The 17,066-nt window shown below is 45.1% G+C and overlaps 3 protein-coding genes across 5 annotated transcripts in view; 2 read left to right on the plus strand and 1 right to left on the minus strand.

Moving 5' to 3' along the window:
* Nucleotides 1–1,908: 1,908 nt before the first annotated feature.
* Nucleotides 1,909–9,584, minus strand: LOC118695166 (C-C chemokine receptor type 9-like). The gene is made up of 2 exons (XM_036396589.1): nucleotides 9,114–9,584; nucleotides 1,909–3,072 (listed from the first exon to the last, which is right to left on the minus strand). The coding sequence occupies exons 1-2, from the start codon at nucleotides 9,582–9,584 to the stop codon at nucleotides 1,909–1,911; spliced, it is 1,635 nt and encodes a 544-aa protein (XP_036252482.1).
* Nucleotides 9,513–17,066, plus strand: part of GLB1 (galactosidase beta 1) — a 41,662-nt gene continuing 34,108 nt past the window's right edge. Inside the window, exon 1 of the mRNA XM_036406253.2 lies at nucleotides 9,513–9,636. Within this exon, the coding sequence (XP_036262146.1) occupies nucleotides 9,583–9,636 (54 nt within the window). The 5' untranslated portion in view covers nucleotides 9,513–9,582. The remainder of the gene's footprint in view (nucleotides 9,637–17,066) is intronic.
* On the plus strand, nucleotides 9,548–16,769 carry TMPPE (transmembrane protein with metallophosphoesterase domain). 3 transcript variants are annotated; one of them, XM_054515253.1, is made up of 3 exons: nucleotides 9,579–9,636; nucleotides 11,714–11,852; nucleotides 12,321–16,769. In XM_054515253.1, exon 3 carries the CDS (start codon nucleotides 12,410–12,412, stop codon nucleotides 13,724–13,726), a length of 1,317 nt encoding a protein of 438 aa, XP_054371228.1. In that variant the 5' UTR covers nucleotides 9,579–9,636; nucleotides 11,714–11,852; nucleotides 12,321–12,409; the 3' UTR covers nucleotides 13,727–16,769. The 3 variants fall into 3 exon arrangements, with proteins under 3 accessions (XP_036262147.1, XP_054371228.1, XP_054371227.1); XM_054515252.1 differs by having other exon boundaries at nucleotides 9,585–9,636; nucleotides 11,714–11,829; XM_036406254.2 differs by lacking the exon at nucleotides 11,714–11,852 and having other exon boundaries at nucleotides 9,548–9,636.

The following is a 17,066-nucleotide window of genomic DNA, read 5'->3' on the forward strand; positions in this document are numbered from 1 at the left end:
GTTTCCTGGGGTTGGTGAGATGTAGTGCACAAAAGAGGAGCTTGCAGCAGCTAAGGTTTGCACACTAATTTGTTTGCATAACTCAAGGGATCTTTGGGAGCCAGGAGAACCCTCTGAGAAGAGCCCTATCACCCCCAGCCTCAGGAAGGGGTAGTGGGGCTGAGCTGCTGTGGGGAAGCATCTGCCCCCAATGTGCTCCCCCATCCCCTACTGCAGAAACCTGCCCTGCTTCCCCAGACTGCACCCCAGCCCTCGCCTCAGGAGCCTAAACCTGCTCTGGTGCCTGCAGGGTTATCAACTGCAGCTTCCACACCACAAGGGTTAGATATTTGAAATAGACCCTCTTAGCAAAGTTTTCCTTTGGCCTCTTTTGAGAGGGATAAATGCTGTGATTGCAAACAGGTTATGTGTATGGATCCAAACTGGGAAGGATGTGTGGGCAAGAAACAATCAGTTCATCCCTTTGGTGTATGTGGCAGGTGCCTTTATTTAATTTTGACTTCTGTTTGCTGAGCACAAATTACAAAAACCCCCCACACCCTTCTTATGCATACAGTGAAAACTATATACATCTTTGACTATTTTTCTTTCTAAGGAAAAGGTAAAAAAAAAATCCTAATAAATGTATATGAAACTTGAACCCCATCTGCCTAGGTATACCCGATTAGCTAGAAAAGCAGCACCAAACTGTGCAGAAAGCTCTTGTTTACCAACATGCTTTAATGATAAATGCACAATGAAAACCCTTTTTCCCTGGAAGAGCTAAGTACCAGAAGGCAAACCAGATTAGATGAGATTATTTAAAACAAAGCCTCCTGAGCACTACAACCTGCAATTGAAGAGTGGGAGGTGCAGGCTGTGGTCAGGCAGGACAGGTGAGACCATGTCCCTGGGAGGGATGAGCAAGGGGGAACAGATAAATGATGCCCTGTGGGCTCAGTTTTTGGGATGCATTACAGCACACCACTTCTGGGAAGGGCAGCCTCCACAACCTGATGTCTCATTCCAAATTTCATTAGGTTTGACGCTTAATTACTCCCTGTCTTGCTGGTCCTAGGTTAAATATGCTTTCCAAAGATATCGGTGCATTACTGGTGGTCAGCTGAACCATGGGTTTGGTTTTTCTGTTCTGGTTTATGACAGCTTTGCACCATACAGCAAATATCCCAGGACAGAAAACTCAATGTCTCCAAAGCCCTTATTTATTATTGTGAAGTGTGATTTCTTTCCAGTATCAAAACACCAGCCATCATACCTGACATCACACAGCTAAAATACAGGAGAAAGACAGACCACATTCTGCAATGCCCATTTTATGTACATGAACAACTGGCTTTTCTTTGCAAGAAAAAACACCTATGCAGCCAAACAGTGTTGCATTTGCCCAGGCACAGAGAGTAGCATTTGGTCACTGCTACAAACCAGTGTCAGAGCTAAAGGCCATTCTCCTTTACACAGGACAGGATCTGGTGTAGGAATCTGGCAGGGCTCCCAAGTCAGGCTACATTCATAGGGGAACCTGGTGTGAAAGCAAATTAAGGCTGGGCCCCCTCTTGCTGCTTCCTATGGACAGAAAGCTTCATCTGCCTGTGTTGCAGCCGTAGCTGGGTTTATCACCTGCTGCGAGACTTGTTATTTCAGGTTGTGGTCTGAGCTGCAGATGGGCCAGCTGTCACAAAGATATTTTTTGTGACAGTTCTGTTTATAGCATATAAATGTTTATATGGTTCCATTTTGCTCTCATCTGCCAAAGGTTTCCTGTTCTCCCAGCCAGCAACCCTCAGTTGGTTCTCACACATCAAAGGCAGGTCCCCAACCCTTTCTGCACCTCTGGGATAATCTTTGGGGTATACAGAGGGTTTCCAAAGAGCTTGGTACTTCTCTGGAGAGGAGAAGGTGAGGACTAACTTACAGGATGACTTTGCAAGGAGGGGACATGACAGAGGAGGTCCAGTGAGTGTTGAGGATCAGGGAGTTCCTGACTCGCCGCCCCCCCAGCATGGCAAAGGACCAGTTTGAGCTGTGCTCCTGGCTGTCACAGGCAGAGGTGTGCTCCTGGGCCCTGCTCCAGCAGCAGCCACAGCTTTGCATCATCCTGCCCAGTGCCATCCTGAACCGCTCACCAGCAAAGACATAGAGGAAAGGGTTGAGGCAGCTGTGGAGGAAGGCAATGATCTGGGTGACCTGCAGCCCTATGTCCAGCTGGTTGGCAACCTGACAACTGTGCACCACCCCCGTGTAGGTGTTGATGGCTTTGACCAGCAAAACAATATTGTATGGGAACTGAGAGAGGAGGAAAGCAGTGAGGATCATGGTGATGATCTTCAGCGACTTCTGCTTTTGAAATCTTTTGGCCTGTAGGAGGGTGTTGATGATAAGGGCATAACAAATCACCATGACAAGGAGCGGGAGGAAGAATCCTATGATGACTTTCAAGGCCAGGACCGTAACTCTGAAGATCACACTGACATTTGGTGGGTACATAATTTTGCAAACTGTTACGTCACCCACCTGTGTGCTCTGGCTGTAAATGAGTTCTGGGATGCACAGGCTCACAGATGTCAGCCAGACAGCCAGGCACATGAGCCTGCTGTGCAGGAGCCACCTTCGCTTACAAGTTTTAGCTTTCATCGCTTGCACTACAGTGATGTACCTGTCAAAGCTGATGCAGGTTAGAAGCAAGCTGCAGCCATAGAAATTGATCTTATACATGCTGTTGACCACTTTGCACATGAAGTCCTTAAAGATCCATCCGTCGGAAGCAGCCTTGGCCCAGAAGGGGAAGGTGAATAGGAGCAGGAGGTCAGCGATGGCCAGGTGCAACAGGTACAGATCCATCATGCTCCTCCTGAAGTGGTATTTGCAATAGACAAGCACGACCAAGGTGTTCCCCACTGTGCCCACAGCGAAGATGAGCCAGAAAAACACTGGCAGGAAGGCTTGAGCAAACTGCCTGACCTGCCTCTTGTCACACATGAAGTCTGTGCTGTTGTTCACTGGGTTCTCACACAGGGACAGCACCATGCTGTCATTCCTGTAGTAATCCAAGCTACTCTTGCCAGGATGTGTGACCTGCAATACGACATCTAGTAAATTTGTGTTGAGAGGCTCAGTAAAACGTTCATTTGCCCCTCTCCACCAGATGCAATTAAAATGCTTAATTTATTCCATTTAAATGAAAAATTGCAAGGGATGCCAGTGAAACAGATAATTTCAGATTGCTCTGGGTGTGCAGCACAGCAGAGATTTATAAAAATGACCCACTGAGTGAAAAACTCACAAAAGAGCAGTTCACGACATCCAGCCAACTTCAATTATGAAAATGGCTGGTGGTGAAAGCATTATGTCTGTCAGAATTCAAACCATGGCTTGCTTGGCTTCAAATACATAACAAAAGGCAAAATGCCCTGCTTGGAAAGAGGTGGAGAAGAAGTCCTTGTGTTACTGCTACATTGGGATAGTACCAGTGGCTTGAAAGAGGCAGAAAACTGATGGAGACAAAGAGGGGGGGAAGGAAAAGGAGATGAACAGTGACATAGCTGTTTACTCACAACATTTGCAGCTGCCATCTTCAGCCAGATTGCTCCTCAGTCCTGAAGGAAGCTCCGTAGCCTGGAGAGGAAAGATGGGGAAAAATAACTGATTTGAAACAACTCTGAAGCAGGACTGTGACCCTCTTCCTTGTGCTTCTTCTTCTTCTACTTTTAATAAAAACCTCAACTCCTTGAAACAGCTCTGGCCGGAAGATGAACAAACCACATCGAAATTGATGCTGCTGATTTGAATTATTTACTTATTTCCATTTTACAAATTTACATTTAGCCTATATTAGGTCTTGAGCTTCTCTGTGGCACTGTGCTGATTAAGTCCTTGGATGCACTACAGTTACCGCTATCTCATTTTTATCAAGCTATAGGCTCCCCAGTGTGCACATGTAAAAAGTAATCTAAAAGTACTGTATCTTGCAAAAGATACATGAGAAAAATTGAAATTTTCCTCTAAAATTATTTAGCAACTAAGAAGGAAAAGTACCTGGCTTTAGTAGTACTTAGCAGTCTTAAATACTTGCATCCTCTGCAGCAAGTGATTAATCTCTACCTGCAACTTCTCTTTCTTATCTGTGAGTTTAGGCACGGTGCTCATTGCTGTTGGCCTGCAAAGCTGATAATTGAGCCCCAGTAAACAAAAAAATATTGGGCTTTTTCTGCTGTAGATTGCTTTTCTAGTCAGTCCATCATCACAAAAGGTAGCTGAGCCTGGTGAGCTCGAGGCAACACAGATGCACCTAAGTATTCCACATGTTCTGCACCAGCTTGTACAGAATAATGCCTTGTGACAACACAAGGTGAGTCAGTGCTACTGGGGACCTTCAACTAGCACAGACCTTTCCTCCAGACCCGTTCAGAAGCAGCTCATGTAACCAAGAGGCTGCCTTGCAGAAACCACAGCAGAAGCGGATGGAGCCAAACCTCCTCCATGGGGAAATGGCCCATGTTCATGCTCTGACTTCCCTCTGACTGCTCATTGTGGGCTGACAAAAAGCACCTATGGCTGTGGCTGGCAGCAGTCAGTAAGCTCCTGATTTCTCCCCAGAACTTACTTCTAACGTGTCATTGAAGCATCTGGTGAAGGGTGCAGAGCTGTGTATCCCCAGGGAGCCTTTTTATGTTATTTTCTTCTAGCTGTCAAACCTACCTTAAATTGCAAACAAAAAGATCATTGTAACTGGGCCAGTTCGGTGGGGAAAAAAAAATAGGTGATTTGTAATTTAGTTCCTTTTCCATGGAGGCTGCTCATGGGAAAGAGAGACATGAATAGCGGAGGAGTGAGGGGACTCATCGGGACAGTTGCTGCAAGGGGACCAGCCTGGATGTGGCACCCAGGAGTCACACTCTGCATGTAATGTTTGCTCTTTACACCTACAATTAACCTCTTAGTAGGCTGAGCTGAGTGTGTGCTCCTGGGGCCTCAGCCTGATTAGACCTGTCACAGACTGCTTACTCTGTGGTTTTCATGTTTTAGGTGGCTCAAACACATGTGGTAATCTTCTCTTTCTTTTATTTTTATTTTGGGTTTTTTTCCTGGTAAGCTCTTTTGATACCAAAAGGACAATGTCTCATACCATCAATTTTCTGCTCATGTGCATCATCTAGCACAGTGCAAATCAGATATTGCTCCTAGGCTGTGTCCTGCTGCAGAACACTTTCACTGGGCAGAAAAAGCACCCTTGAACAAGAAGTGGGCTCCTCTGGGCAGCTTCCAGTGTCTTTTTGGGAGGCTGGGACAGGAATGAGCAGCCGGGTCTAGTGCTGCCCTCTCCAGGTTGACCCAAGGTCACAGCTTCCCACTGCTGCCTGCCAAGGCTGCCAGCAGGCAGGAGTCAAGATTGCAGGGTCTGTCTCATGCCCTGCAACACCACGTGCTTTGCAAACAACAGCAAAAGGGAGCAAACCAAAAGTATAGCCGGGCCTTCAAGAGGAAAGGCCAGGCTATTCCTGCTGTAGAAAGTGGGGAGACCCAGGGCAAGATGGCAAACAGTCCCACAAAGTCCCCACTGGTGGCACATCTTTATGTGACAACCATCCAGAAGAGTGTGGCAGGGAAGACTTTGAAAAGGCAGTGAGAAGTGGTTAATAAAAGCATGAACTTGCACCTCTTATGTCTTCTTTCTGGTAAGCTGGCATGCAAATGATGCTGACTTAAGTTCCCCTCTCTGCAGGAAGTCTGAGCACCATGGGGCTTTGCTTTAATGATGGTGTTCAGCTGTGACCAATGCTCGTTTGACTGAGACTTCAAGGAAATTTCCAAATCACAGTCAGGCTCAGTTCAAATTATGGAGAAAACAGTGATTCTGGCTAGGTTTTGGGTTGGGCTCTACTGTTACTTGGCACCATGCTCATGTCAGCAGCAAAGCATCTCCTTCCAAGGGGAAGGAGCCCAGGATGCTCAGTGCTCCACTACAAAATCTCCCCTAAGGTGTCTGTGTATCTCTAATAATTGGTTGTCATCTTGAAACCCCTCATGAAACTCATGAGCTCCTCCTACAGGCATAGGTCTTTATGATGCTACCACTGTACAGGACTTGGCCTCTTCTACCTCCTGGGCCATCCTGCAGAAAAAACAGAAGAGGGGGAGTAGATCTCAGCCAAACCCCAGGGCACCTGCTAAGGAAAGCACATGTGAAAACACAGGCATAGACTCTGGGATTAGGGACAAGTTACCCTGAGCTTCCAAATGGCTGCCTGATGGTGGATCCACAGTAATTATCTGTAATTCAAGCTCGCTTGGCCCTTGGTATAATGCAAGCTGATTCAGCATTGGGAGAGCTACATTAACTGCAGTAGGGTAAAGGCATGCCCATGAGCAAAGCCTCTGATGCAAAGGATCTTCACATCCTTTGGTCTCTCCTTCGTGAATCTGAGCCCTCACATTCAGGATTTAAGTGACTTTAATCAGACTTAGTTTAATTCTCCCTGGAAGCAAAGTAATAAGTATAATTTAACCCACCACTTTACAGAGCCAGTCCCACTGTACTAAAAGCCCTCAGGGTAGATAAACCTCCAGACCAGAACACAGGCAGCTGCTAATCTGTTCATCACTTTTCTGCCACATGACATTTATTAAGTGAGTGTTGCTGACAACAGCAGCTTTTTTGCCCCCAAGAATGCGAACAGAAGCAGAACAGTGTGAATGTTTGTCCTCTTACCAAATTTCTGCCAAACTGGTTCCTGATTTGTATGCTTACTCAATGCCATCCATAGTTAGATCCTTTCAAGCAAAATCAGAGACAAGGCAGTCAGCTCTTGCAATATCAGCATGCACTGTGAGATAACTTGTGATTTCCCTTCAGCTCATATTGGTGCAAAACTAAGCACCTCTGTTTTCCTTACAAATATATTGCTTTCATGTTCATCAAGAGAACTTGCAAGTGAAACACTGTTTTTTGTTTTGTTTAAAGTGAGAAAACTAAAGCCACCGGCACTTCTTCTGTCTTCTTTTTAACTTTGAGGTGCTTAAGCATTATTTGGGGATGATTTTTAAAGCTCTTCATTTATTACAGGTACTATAGGCAGAGAAGTACTTAGCTTGACATTAGCTTTTACTTAACTGGAAAGATTTTGCAGAAATAAAACAAAACTTAAGGTTATATCCTCTTCTGAGCATGACCAAGAAGTTTCCTTTTTTCACAGTGAAAATTGCACCATGTTTGCAGTAAATCTGTATCTTTTAACATGCCAATTTTCCTTTCCTTGGGTAAAAAGAGGACATCAATCTGCTTCATTCCAAGCAGGCTGCTTGAGAGGTTCAAGAACTCCTCAGACGATCCGTTTAGGGGAGAAGCTGTGGCTGCAATTCACTGTCCTCTATGAGATAAGTGAGTCAGTGAAATCAGTGCCTCTGATTGCTATTTCAGACAGGTTACTTGTTTATGTAGATTACACGCAGGGGTCCCTGGGGATTTCCATAAAGAGGAAAAAAAAGGGTCTTGTTCCAGCATGGGTTTACAGTCATTAAACTTTTCCTTCTCTTCAGAAGGGTGGGGAGTTAAGAGTAGAAAACCAGCTTGAAAACTCTCTGACTGCCTCTGGCAATTAGAACACCCATCACAAAAATGCATCAGCCCAGCCAGGTAAACTTCTAAAAATAGCTGAAATAGTAGTTTTGGCTGTAAGGATGGGTTGCAAACACAGAGCATGAAGGAAAAAAAGTATTATTTACATTACCCTAAGTGTAGCAACACTTTTCCTCCACAAAAATAGAACAGGTTTAAAGTCTAGGTACTGAAGACACGCAGTTACCCAGTTTTTACCACTATATATATATATATATATATATATACATATTTCTGTGAACCCAATTCCTGTTTGCTGGCATGGAATGTTTTAGCAATTCCTGTAAAGAGCTATGTCACCAGCAGCTCCTTTTACAGAGCACTTGGTAAGCAGGGACAGACAAACCAGACCCCAAAGGCTGGTGTTAAACATTCTCATTTCTGTTAGGTCTTCATATACCTGTGCTGTGTATTCTTAATTAAATTGGGAGCTGCCTGTGCCTGCCTGCCTAGTTTGGAGTACCCATTTTAGAGTAAACATTCTTTTCACTGCATCTGTTCCCAAGGGATAGAAAAACTTTATAGGTCTCAGGTCCAACTACTATTTTAGGAGAACCAATGGCTTTGTTACTCACGCTGCAGGCTGGCTCATACTGTGACTTTTAACTCTTGAGTTAACTCCCTGCAGAAGTGTGCAGGGCAAAGGGATAAAATGAGACTCACCATGAATGAGCAAAGGAATGGCACACCAAAGATTGAGAGGCTGTGTGCCAGTGAGATTCTTAGTTGGCTACATGCAGCACTGGGTACCAAGAACTGTATTTGAAGTGCTTCTACACACAGCATGAGGAAAAAGCAAGAGGAGCTTAAAAGCCTTGGCTCAGCCCCAGAGATGCACAGTCACTGGCATAAGAGAGCCTCCAGGTAAGGATTAAAGGACAAACAAATAAAGTGGGTGTTATTGTGGGAGGCTACTATAGGCCACCCAGCCAGGATGACAACACCAACAAATTAGTCTTTAAGCAACTAAGAAGTACCTGTAAATCAACATAGCTGATAACAGGTCCATAAGATTCCTGAAGCACCTATACCTCTTGGTGCAGGTACTATGAGAACTGACTGGGAAAGGTGCCCTCCTTGATTTGTTGCTTATTAACAGAGAGGGACTTGTGGGCAAAGTGATGATTCGTGACTTTCTTGAGTGATGATTTATGGCTTTCTTGGCCAAAGCAATCATGAGGCAATCAAGTTTAAAATCTCTGCTGACAGAGGAAAACTGCCAGCAAAACTTCAACTCTGGATATGAAGTGAGCAAAATTCAGGCCGTTCTGGGAACTAGTTAGTGAGGTCCCCTGGGAAAATGCCTCTTTCTGCCCAGCCAAGACGGCAAAGGCTGCGGCTGTTCTGTCATTCCTCTGGGGAGCTGGGGCAAGCCCTCGGCCTTGGACCAGCCGGAGTGTGTGTGCTGCTGCAGATGATGGTCTGAGCACTGAGCACAAAAGGCCAGAATCAGCTTTCTGTCCCGGCACTTATTGTGTGGGAGCAATCTTTGGAGATGTACTCCGCATTGGCGGCTGTCTCTTAGTTTAACTGCAGGGCTCTCGAGAAAGGATGACAGTGCTTTAACAGGGGAAGGAGAGCACCCAGGCCCCGTGCTTCCCGTCAGGGTGATGGGCTGCCCAGGGGAGACAAAGGTCAGCAAGACCTTTCCATCTAGGAAACTTCTGTGCGGGAGAAAACCTTGGATGTATTCAGCATCGGAGGTTGGATCCCGAAGTCTCCTGCGAGCTGCTGACACAGCACAGCAGTGCCGGAACACGGCAAGCAGCGCGCCCAGCCGCGGGGCATCAGGCGGGGCTGCCGGGGGGGGCGTCCCGGCAGGAGAGGGCAGGAGGAGGCCGGGCTCGGAGGGGTGGAGCGCCGCTGCCGCGGTGCCGGTGCGGAGGGAGGAGGAGGGATGCCCGTCCTGCGCCGGCCGTTTCCCGGCGGAGCCGTCAGCTGACGCCGCCGTTTCCTGGCTGCCGCCCGCCATGCTGCGGCTCCTGCTCCCGCTGGCCGCCCTGGCCGCGCTCCTCCGGGCGGCGGTGAGTGCCCGCCTCGCCTCCCCCTCCGCCAGGGACACCCGGGGGCAGCGGGGGCCGGCTCTGAGGGGCGCGGGGGCCGCCGTGGCCGAGGGAGGGCTGGCAGGGGCCTCCTGCCGCCGCTGGAGGAAGGCGCTTCGCCTCGGTCCATTTTTAAACCACGAGCGATTCAGGGCTCATGGGCGGCGCACAGGACGCGGGTGCCGGGCTTGTGGCTGCGCCGAGGGGGGGAGAGCCCGGAGCCGAGGCAGGGAGGGGTCCGTGCCCTTCTCCCGAGCAGGGCGGCCGCTCCCGGCCCGCCGGAGGTGTGGAAGGGCTGGCGGTGCCGCCCGGCCGGAGCGGTGCTGCCGGCGCCGGGACTCCCTGCGCGCCCGGGAATCGCGGAGGCCTCGCTGAGCAACCCGGGGCCGTGGGGAAACCGGTACCGACACTGCTGGTAGATCCCGTGGGAAAACGTGCTCGTCCTGTGCTGTGTGAGGGGAGGGAAAGAGGTTTTTCCTGTTCTGCATAGATTCTGTTGTAGCCGCCTTGTCCCGGGGGACACAATACCACAGCCTAAGGACGAATCCTCATGCTCCACAGGTCTCGTGGTTTATGCCTCGAGTTGAAGGCAGAGTGATCCTATTACCGTGGTAGATGTTGTAGTTGGATGAGGCACGGGTGGTTAAAGATGTTTGAAAAATAGAGCAACATCATGCGAGACCTTATGGAAGGGAAGATTGGGCCACAGTTAGTTGTGCTTTCTTAAGGATGAGGTTGCTGAGTCTTCCAAAATTTTGAAGGTGGCAGGCAAGAACAAATACTCTTCAAGCTTGGTAGTATTAGCACTTATGGGGGATTTAATAGGTTCGTTTTAAACAGATAAAATACTGTAAAAATGCATCGTTGCGAGAATTTGCTGCCATGGCAGGTTGTAAAACCAGATAGTACTCAACAGATTTAAAAAAAATGGATTTGCCAAATTCAAATACCTCATGCTCATAAGCAACATCCTAGACTTTCCAACATCCATTTTCACAACAAATGACTGTGCAAGGATTTGCCCTCTAATATCCCTAGTGTAGCAGCTGTTTCAGCTGAACGACTACGAGGGAGCAGACCACAGACTGTGGCCAGGGTCCTGTAATTTATTTAAACAGTGTTTCTTACTGCTGTTGTCCAGACAGAGTATTGCATGGTGCCTAGAGGACCTATGGACTTGAATCAGTAGGGCATTTATTGTGCTCTTATCTTCCTAGCTCTGTGTGTTTTCTGTAGAGACATACGTGCAAAATAGCACTATTTCTTAAGAGTAGTTTAGTAACAACTGAGAGGGTTTGAGGAGCTGAGGCTGACAGGCACAATTTCCTTTATCAGCCCACAGTTCCCTGACACAAGCAGTAAGGGAAGGGGTTTTTTAAAAACTTGGTCTAGTCCTCAAAATAGATCAGGGTCCTGTCATCACAGATGTGCTAATATTCTTTTAAATTAGCTTGAGAGGACATATGCAGCAGATAAGCAACCGCAAACTGGGGTTTGCAGACTTCTGGGCTTAGGCTCACTGCTGAGCCCTACAATGCTGGTTTTGTGCCCTAGTTCTGAGATATTTTTGGCTGTAATGATTGCTTGCTTTCTCTAAGTGTGGCAGGAAGTGTTTTGAAAATAATTGTGCTATTATGGGGCTGTTATGTCAGACATGGTCTCTGTTGTATGTTATGAAAGACTACCCAAACTTTTTTCATCTATGATTAAAATAAAACAATAGGTTTCTTCTAAATAGAAATGTGCGACCCTGAGCATTGATAGAAACACGTGACTGAGCAAAATACAGAGCAAACCAGGGAATACTGCTACCATTCAAACATAACTGATCCTTGCTTGCTTGTTTCCAGGCTGTGAGCAGTCATGCATTAGATTCTGTGCTCCCATCTAAAGGAGCAGGGTGTGGTATTTTAATCCCTTTTCAACCTGGTTGCATCCTGTTAGACCAGGATATACTAGAACAGGTGTTGAGTCTTGGAAAACTCTACATGTAGTGGAAGTGAGCTGGAAGTGAGTAGCAAAACACAGTGTGAGTTTCACTGATCCTACTGATTTCCAGGGCTTTGGAGAAATCTGATTCACAACGGCAGGCGAGGATATCTGCTGATCATCTGCAGTTTCTGGGACCACAGTTACATCTGTTCCAGTGGGGATTTCACTGCTGCTGTAGCATGTGTTAGTAGAGCCTCTTGCATTTGGTAAGAATGATGTAGGGTGATGCCTGCTTTTCAGATGGAGCCAACTGCTTGGCAAGAAGAACAGAAATCATGTATTAAGTTAATATCAGAAGCAGTCCCAGAACATGTATGGGATTTACAAATGCTATAATGTTTTTTCCCAGGACTCATTGCACCCCTGTTGCGATGCATTGCCATCTACTATTAGGAAGTCTTGATGAGAAAAGAGTGTTTAAAAGAAAAGGGGGTATGGGGGAGAAATGATTGAGGGAGGCAGACAGGGAGCTTGGAAGGAGACTTCCAGCATCCAGTCTTTTCTGTTGTCTCATTTACTCCACTTCAGGACATCTCCTCTATGTCGTTACAGCAGTGATTCTGCATGACCCAGCATCTTGTGTAGTATGTAGAGTAACAGTCCTTTATTGCAGTCTGGGAAAAAGGGAATGTGTGTAATATTTTAAAGCGGCTCATACTGGTTCCTGGTTGCAGGCTTTGTTGACCCAAGGCATCCCTTCATAACCACATTATTGACTTCTGGAGACTTCTGCAGAACAGAAGAGAACAGACAGGAAGCAAGGATGATCTCCTTCAAGCAACTGCCCATTGAAGCCAAGGCTGCAGTGGCTGCAGGAGTGGTTTTCTTCTCCATGATGCTATCACGGAGTTACCTGGCAGAAAAACTCGATTTCAGGACACGGCGCTGGCTTCTAAGGCTGCAAATGGCACTATTTGCTAATACACTCATGTTGATGGGATCTCTTCATGTTTGGAGAAGCACAGTCACCACGTTCACCAGATCTTCAGCTGCCAGCTCCTTCTGTTTCATGCTGTGGAAAATAGCTGTGTTCATGTTTCTAGCTTTGGCTCACTCAAGCTTCTTTACATTGCTATTTCTTGTTGCAGAAGAGCCCTATTTCTTTTCTTTAGCTGCCTACACTTGCTTGGGGGCCTATATTATTCTCATCTTCTTCCTCTTCACTCTAGGCTCTGTAGAGCAGGCTTACAAGTTCTTGGCTGGGAGAGGCGCTAAGGCAGGCACTGGCAACAAGAACAGAACAGCACTGAAACCAGTTCTGGCAGTCTTGCTGACTGTTGTGCTGACTGTTATTGGGCTGTTAAATGCTTCCCAGCCCCCTACTGTGAATTCAGTGGAGATTCCAGTTCATAAGCTGCCCTCAGCAATGAATAACCTGAAAGTGGTGTTGCTTTCAGATATCCATCTGGGGCCTACAGTTGGGAAGACCAAGCTTGCCATGATAGTGAGAATGGTTAAGGCTTTAAAACCAGACATCACCGTGATTGTTGGGGACCTGTCTGATGCTGAGGCAAAGATCATACGACCTGCTGTTGAGCCTCTTGGAGAACTTGATTCTCCTTTGGGGACTTACTTTGTCACAGGAAACCATGAGTACTACACCTCAGATGTTAGCAACTGGTTCGAGCTGTTAAAATCATTTAACATTCAGCCATTGCATAATGAGAATGTGAAGATTGTTTCACCAAAGAGCACTTCTGACTGGTTCTGCCTGGCTGGCGTGGATGATATTGAAGCAGATGTGTTGCGCTATTCGGGACATGGCATGGATTTGAAAAAAGCTCTCAGAGGTTGTAGCAGTGAGCATGCAATAGTGCTCCTAGCTCATCAGCCAATTGCTGCAAAGTGGGCCCTTCAGGAGAGACCAGACATAAATTTAATTCTCTCTGGCCATACTCATGGAGGGCAGATTTTCCCTCTAAATGCTGGAGCTTATCTGCTGAATCCATTCTTTGTTGGCTTGTACCAAGTTGGGCAGAATACCTTCGTCTATGTCAGCCCGGGGACGATGTACTATGGAATACCCATGAGGCTGGGCAGCAGAGCTGAAATAACAGAGATTATTCTACGTTCTCCTTGAGGAGTTTTTTTTGGTTTTTTGGCCAGTATATTGGCTCTTCTACTATGAAAGCAAATCCTTTTTTGGGGAAGCCGGAGAAGATGCGTTGGGCTGAACTTTAGAAGGTTCTGTTAAGTTTGAGCAGAAAACACTAATAGTGTCTTGGGCCTATGAAAGAAATTTGGGACATGTTAAATTACTGAAGTAATTATGTCTTTGACTTCATTATTTTTGAGGTTCTGCACTTAAAGATAACACTGATGTCATGGAAATAATGTGTGTCCTGTGCATGTTTAGTAATACCTGTGTCCTGCAGCTACTTCATGTTCCACTGTTGGGTGTCCATCAGGCAGCTGCCTTACCAAATCTCAGGCAGATGAAGTTCTGAGCTTGTGCAATGAAGTCACTGATGTGTCCTTTGCAGAAAGGCCTGCAAGAATGTGCACTGAGTATGTAAACTCTGGGAGGCTTATGCTAGAGTTGTTGTGGGAAAGGAAGAGTTTAGGGTTGCTTTTTTTTTTTTTAGTTGAGACTGGATATTTTTATCCTCCTAGCTCTCTGCAGCATGCAAAAAGTTTGGTGAGACTGACACCAAAAGGTGAAAGTAGCTGTCTTTCTCAGGCATTTTCCCCAGAATAGTTGGGCATCCAGTAATTGTTTACTGAAAATAGCTCTAATAAAAGCAAATTAGGAGAATTCCAAAATTAACTTCTTTTGCTGTCTGACCATACAGTACCTCCTTATATAAAGCACTAATTCCAAAGCTGAAATACTCAGAGTCTTTTGTCTTCGTTCTGTATTTTTTTTTCTTTCTGCCTAATTTCTCCTCCATCATTTTTCTCTTGCAAGAGTAAGTAGATGCTATTTCAATACAATGCAAATAAGTTAATGCTTGAAATTTGTTAAAGGCTTTAATATTTAAGTAAATTATGCCCTCTTTTAATGAGACTAAACTCTGCAGCAGATGACTTTCCCTAAGAGCATTTGCATGTCAGTGTCCTGGTTGTCTGATGGGCACATAGGAGAGACACTGCTATGCGATAATGAATAGAGGATTTCTTTCCCTCCTTCATAGGAGGGCTTATCATAAATTAACATAATTGTGGGAATTTTGAGGTATTAGAGAATAATTGATACAAACATTCTTGTTTCTATATCTTTGCATTCATGTAAGAAAGCCAGAATGTAAAATAATGTGTGACTTTTGTCCAGGCTGATGAAACACTTTACTTTTGTGCATCTTCACTCTCCTCCTCTCCCACCTCATTTCTGCTGCATGAAATATCACAAACCATTAGAGCCTGGGAATCCTGCCTCTGTAGTCTGCAGCTGTAGCCACAGGGTTTTCCTTGCTCTGCCTTTGTGGCCAGCAGTGCCCGTATTCCCCTCAGGCAGACCCACAGCATGGGGCAAAAGAGAGTGGTTCTTATTCAGGAGACTGAGGATAGGAGACCAGAGCTGTGGTATTCAGTCTTTTCTTGCCTTCCTGTGTGATTCTGAACGAGACAACCACAAACACTTGGTTTCATTCTTCAGCTTCTGTTCTCATATTGAAGGAGATAGGTAGGGGTGTGTTTGAAAAGTACTGTAGTCTTTGTAAACTTGAGGGTTTTTGTAAGTTAAATTTTGAGGTTTGACTTCATCCACTCTGAACATCTCCAGGCAGAGCATATAATTCCTAGGCTGGTTTTGAATCCTGCTCCTCTGTACAAACATCTTACATTTTTACCCAGGAATAATGAGAAATACTCTAAATGTGTCACAAAGGTTAGTGGAATTGCTGGAGAAGTCAGTCCTCTTCTGAAAGACTGAATATCTTACCAGCCATGCTCTCTGCTTGCCAGATTAGATAATTTCTGTTTCTCACCACCTATAATTTTGTAAACTTTTTTTTATGATTGTGTGATTATTTCTACTTAAGTATCCTAAAGTTTCCATGTGTATTCAACACTGCTTTTTGCAGGTGGTGGCATAGAAGGGAATGAGGAAGGAATTTTGATTGCTTGTAACCCTCTGGTTACTTGTCACCTCGCCTTCAGTTAAGAGCTGTGTTCGGGGTGTAGAGGTGCAGAGTATTCTCACCTGGCCAGTAGTCCAGGAGGCTTTTTACACTTTTTGCACTGAATGTTCTTACCATGTTAAGAAGGCCAATTGTTAAGCCAGTTTCTCAACAGGAGGCATTTGTGGGACTGATTTTAGATCGTGTCAGTTTCTCAGCGAGATGCTAGTATTATTTACTTTTTTCTCCCTGCCCTTTTTATTTCTCTCTTCATTCTGATCAAGTGTGTGCAAAAACATAGCTAAAGGGGTCCTTCTATCTCAGAATTTTATCATTACTTTGTATGTGCCTCTCTTAGAAGATAATTATGTATCCTTTCAGAAGCAGATATGTATCATTTTAGGAATGGTCATTGTCATTTCATACGTTCGTTGAGTTCTCCTGATGTAATTTAGTTCTTGCCCCCTTTTTTTGTATCTCTCCCTCTGAAAGGTTGTTTACTGGTGTTTACTTCTTACTTAAAATGCTTTCTTTCTGTGCCAAAAGGCTTTAAAGCCTTTTCTTACTTTCCTTTTTAATGATGAATGGAAAGTATCCTATATCAACTTTCTGTTTGATAAAAGGAATGAACCGTTTCTATAATCTCTCTAATCAGCAATCTCTAACTGTCCTTCAAAGTTCTTTCTATACTTTTTCCAGTTTGATTTGAGTGTACGCAATGCAGACCTGTGTTCAGTATTTCAGATGAAGAAAAATTGCTGTGCTGCTTATTTTTTAATTTTTAATTTTTTTTTTTGTAAATTTTATGTGTGTGTGTGTAAAGTATTTAATCTAGAGAACTTAACTAAATGAATATATATTTCATCCTTTAAAAGGCCAGTTCATTGGGGGCTGAGGAGGAGTTAATTAATGTCAGAATTAATAGCAGAATATAATAGTATTGTCACTTTGTGAAAATTATATTTATTATATAATTACTGTAGAATGGATTGGAAAATATGTAAATTGTGGTATAACAAATGCTTTAAATGTTGGGATTTAATAAAACTTTATTCTTATAATCAACTATGAGGCCTCTAGTGACCTTTTATTTTGTACCAGTATGCATTGTAGCAGTTTGTGCTGAGTAGTTTTAACACACTCATTCTATTTACCAACAAAAAGCTACCAACAATAAACCTGACTAGTTTTGTTAACTCTTACACCCTTACTGCTCAATCAGTCATGGTGGAAAGTGGGAAAGGCCACTATTGTATTTGCCTAAAGCCTACTAGGAGAAAAAGGTGCAGACAGGCAGGGGTGAGGATGTGATGCTGAGAAAAGGACCACTGAGAGGGCACAGAAAGGTTACTAAGAGAATAT

The sequence above is a fragment of the Molothrus ater genome, chromosome 1, assembly GCF_012460135.2.
Source record: "Molothrus ater isolate BHLD 08-10-18 breed brown headed cowbird chromosome 1, BPBGC_Mater_1.1, whole genome shotgun sequence".
In the NCBI taxonomy this organism is placed as follows: domain Eukaryota; kingdom Metazoa; phylum Chordata; class Aves; order Passeriformes; family Icteridae; genus Molothrus; species Molothrus ater.

Bases quoted from the DNA above. Each gene is read 5' to 3' on its own strand.
- LOC118695166 (XM_036396589.1), bottom strand. From the start codon at position 9,584: ATGGCGGGCGGCAGCCAGGAAACGGCGGCGTCAGCTGACGGCTCCGCC. The intron at 3,073-9,113 runs GTACATCTCCAA...GTCGTATTGCAG, and splicing joins GAGACAGCCGCCAATGCGGA to GTCACACATCCTGGCAAGAG.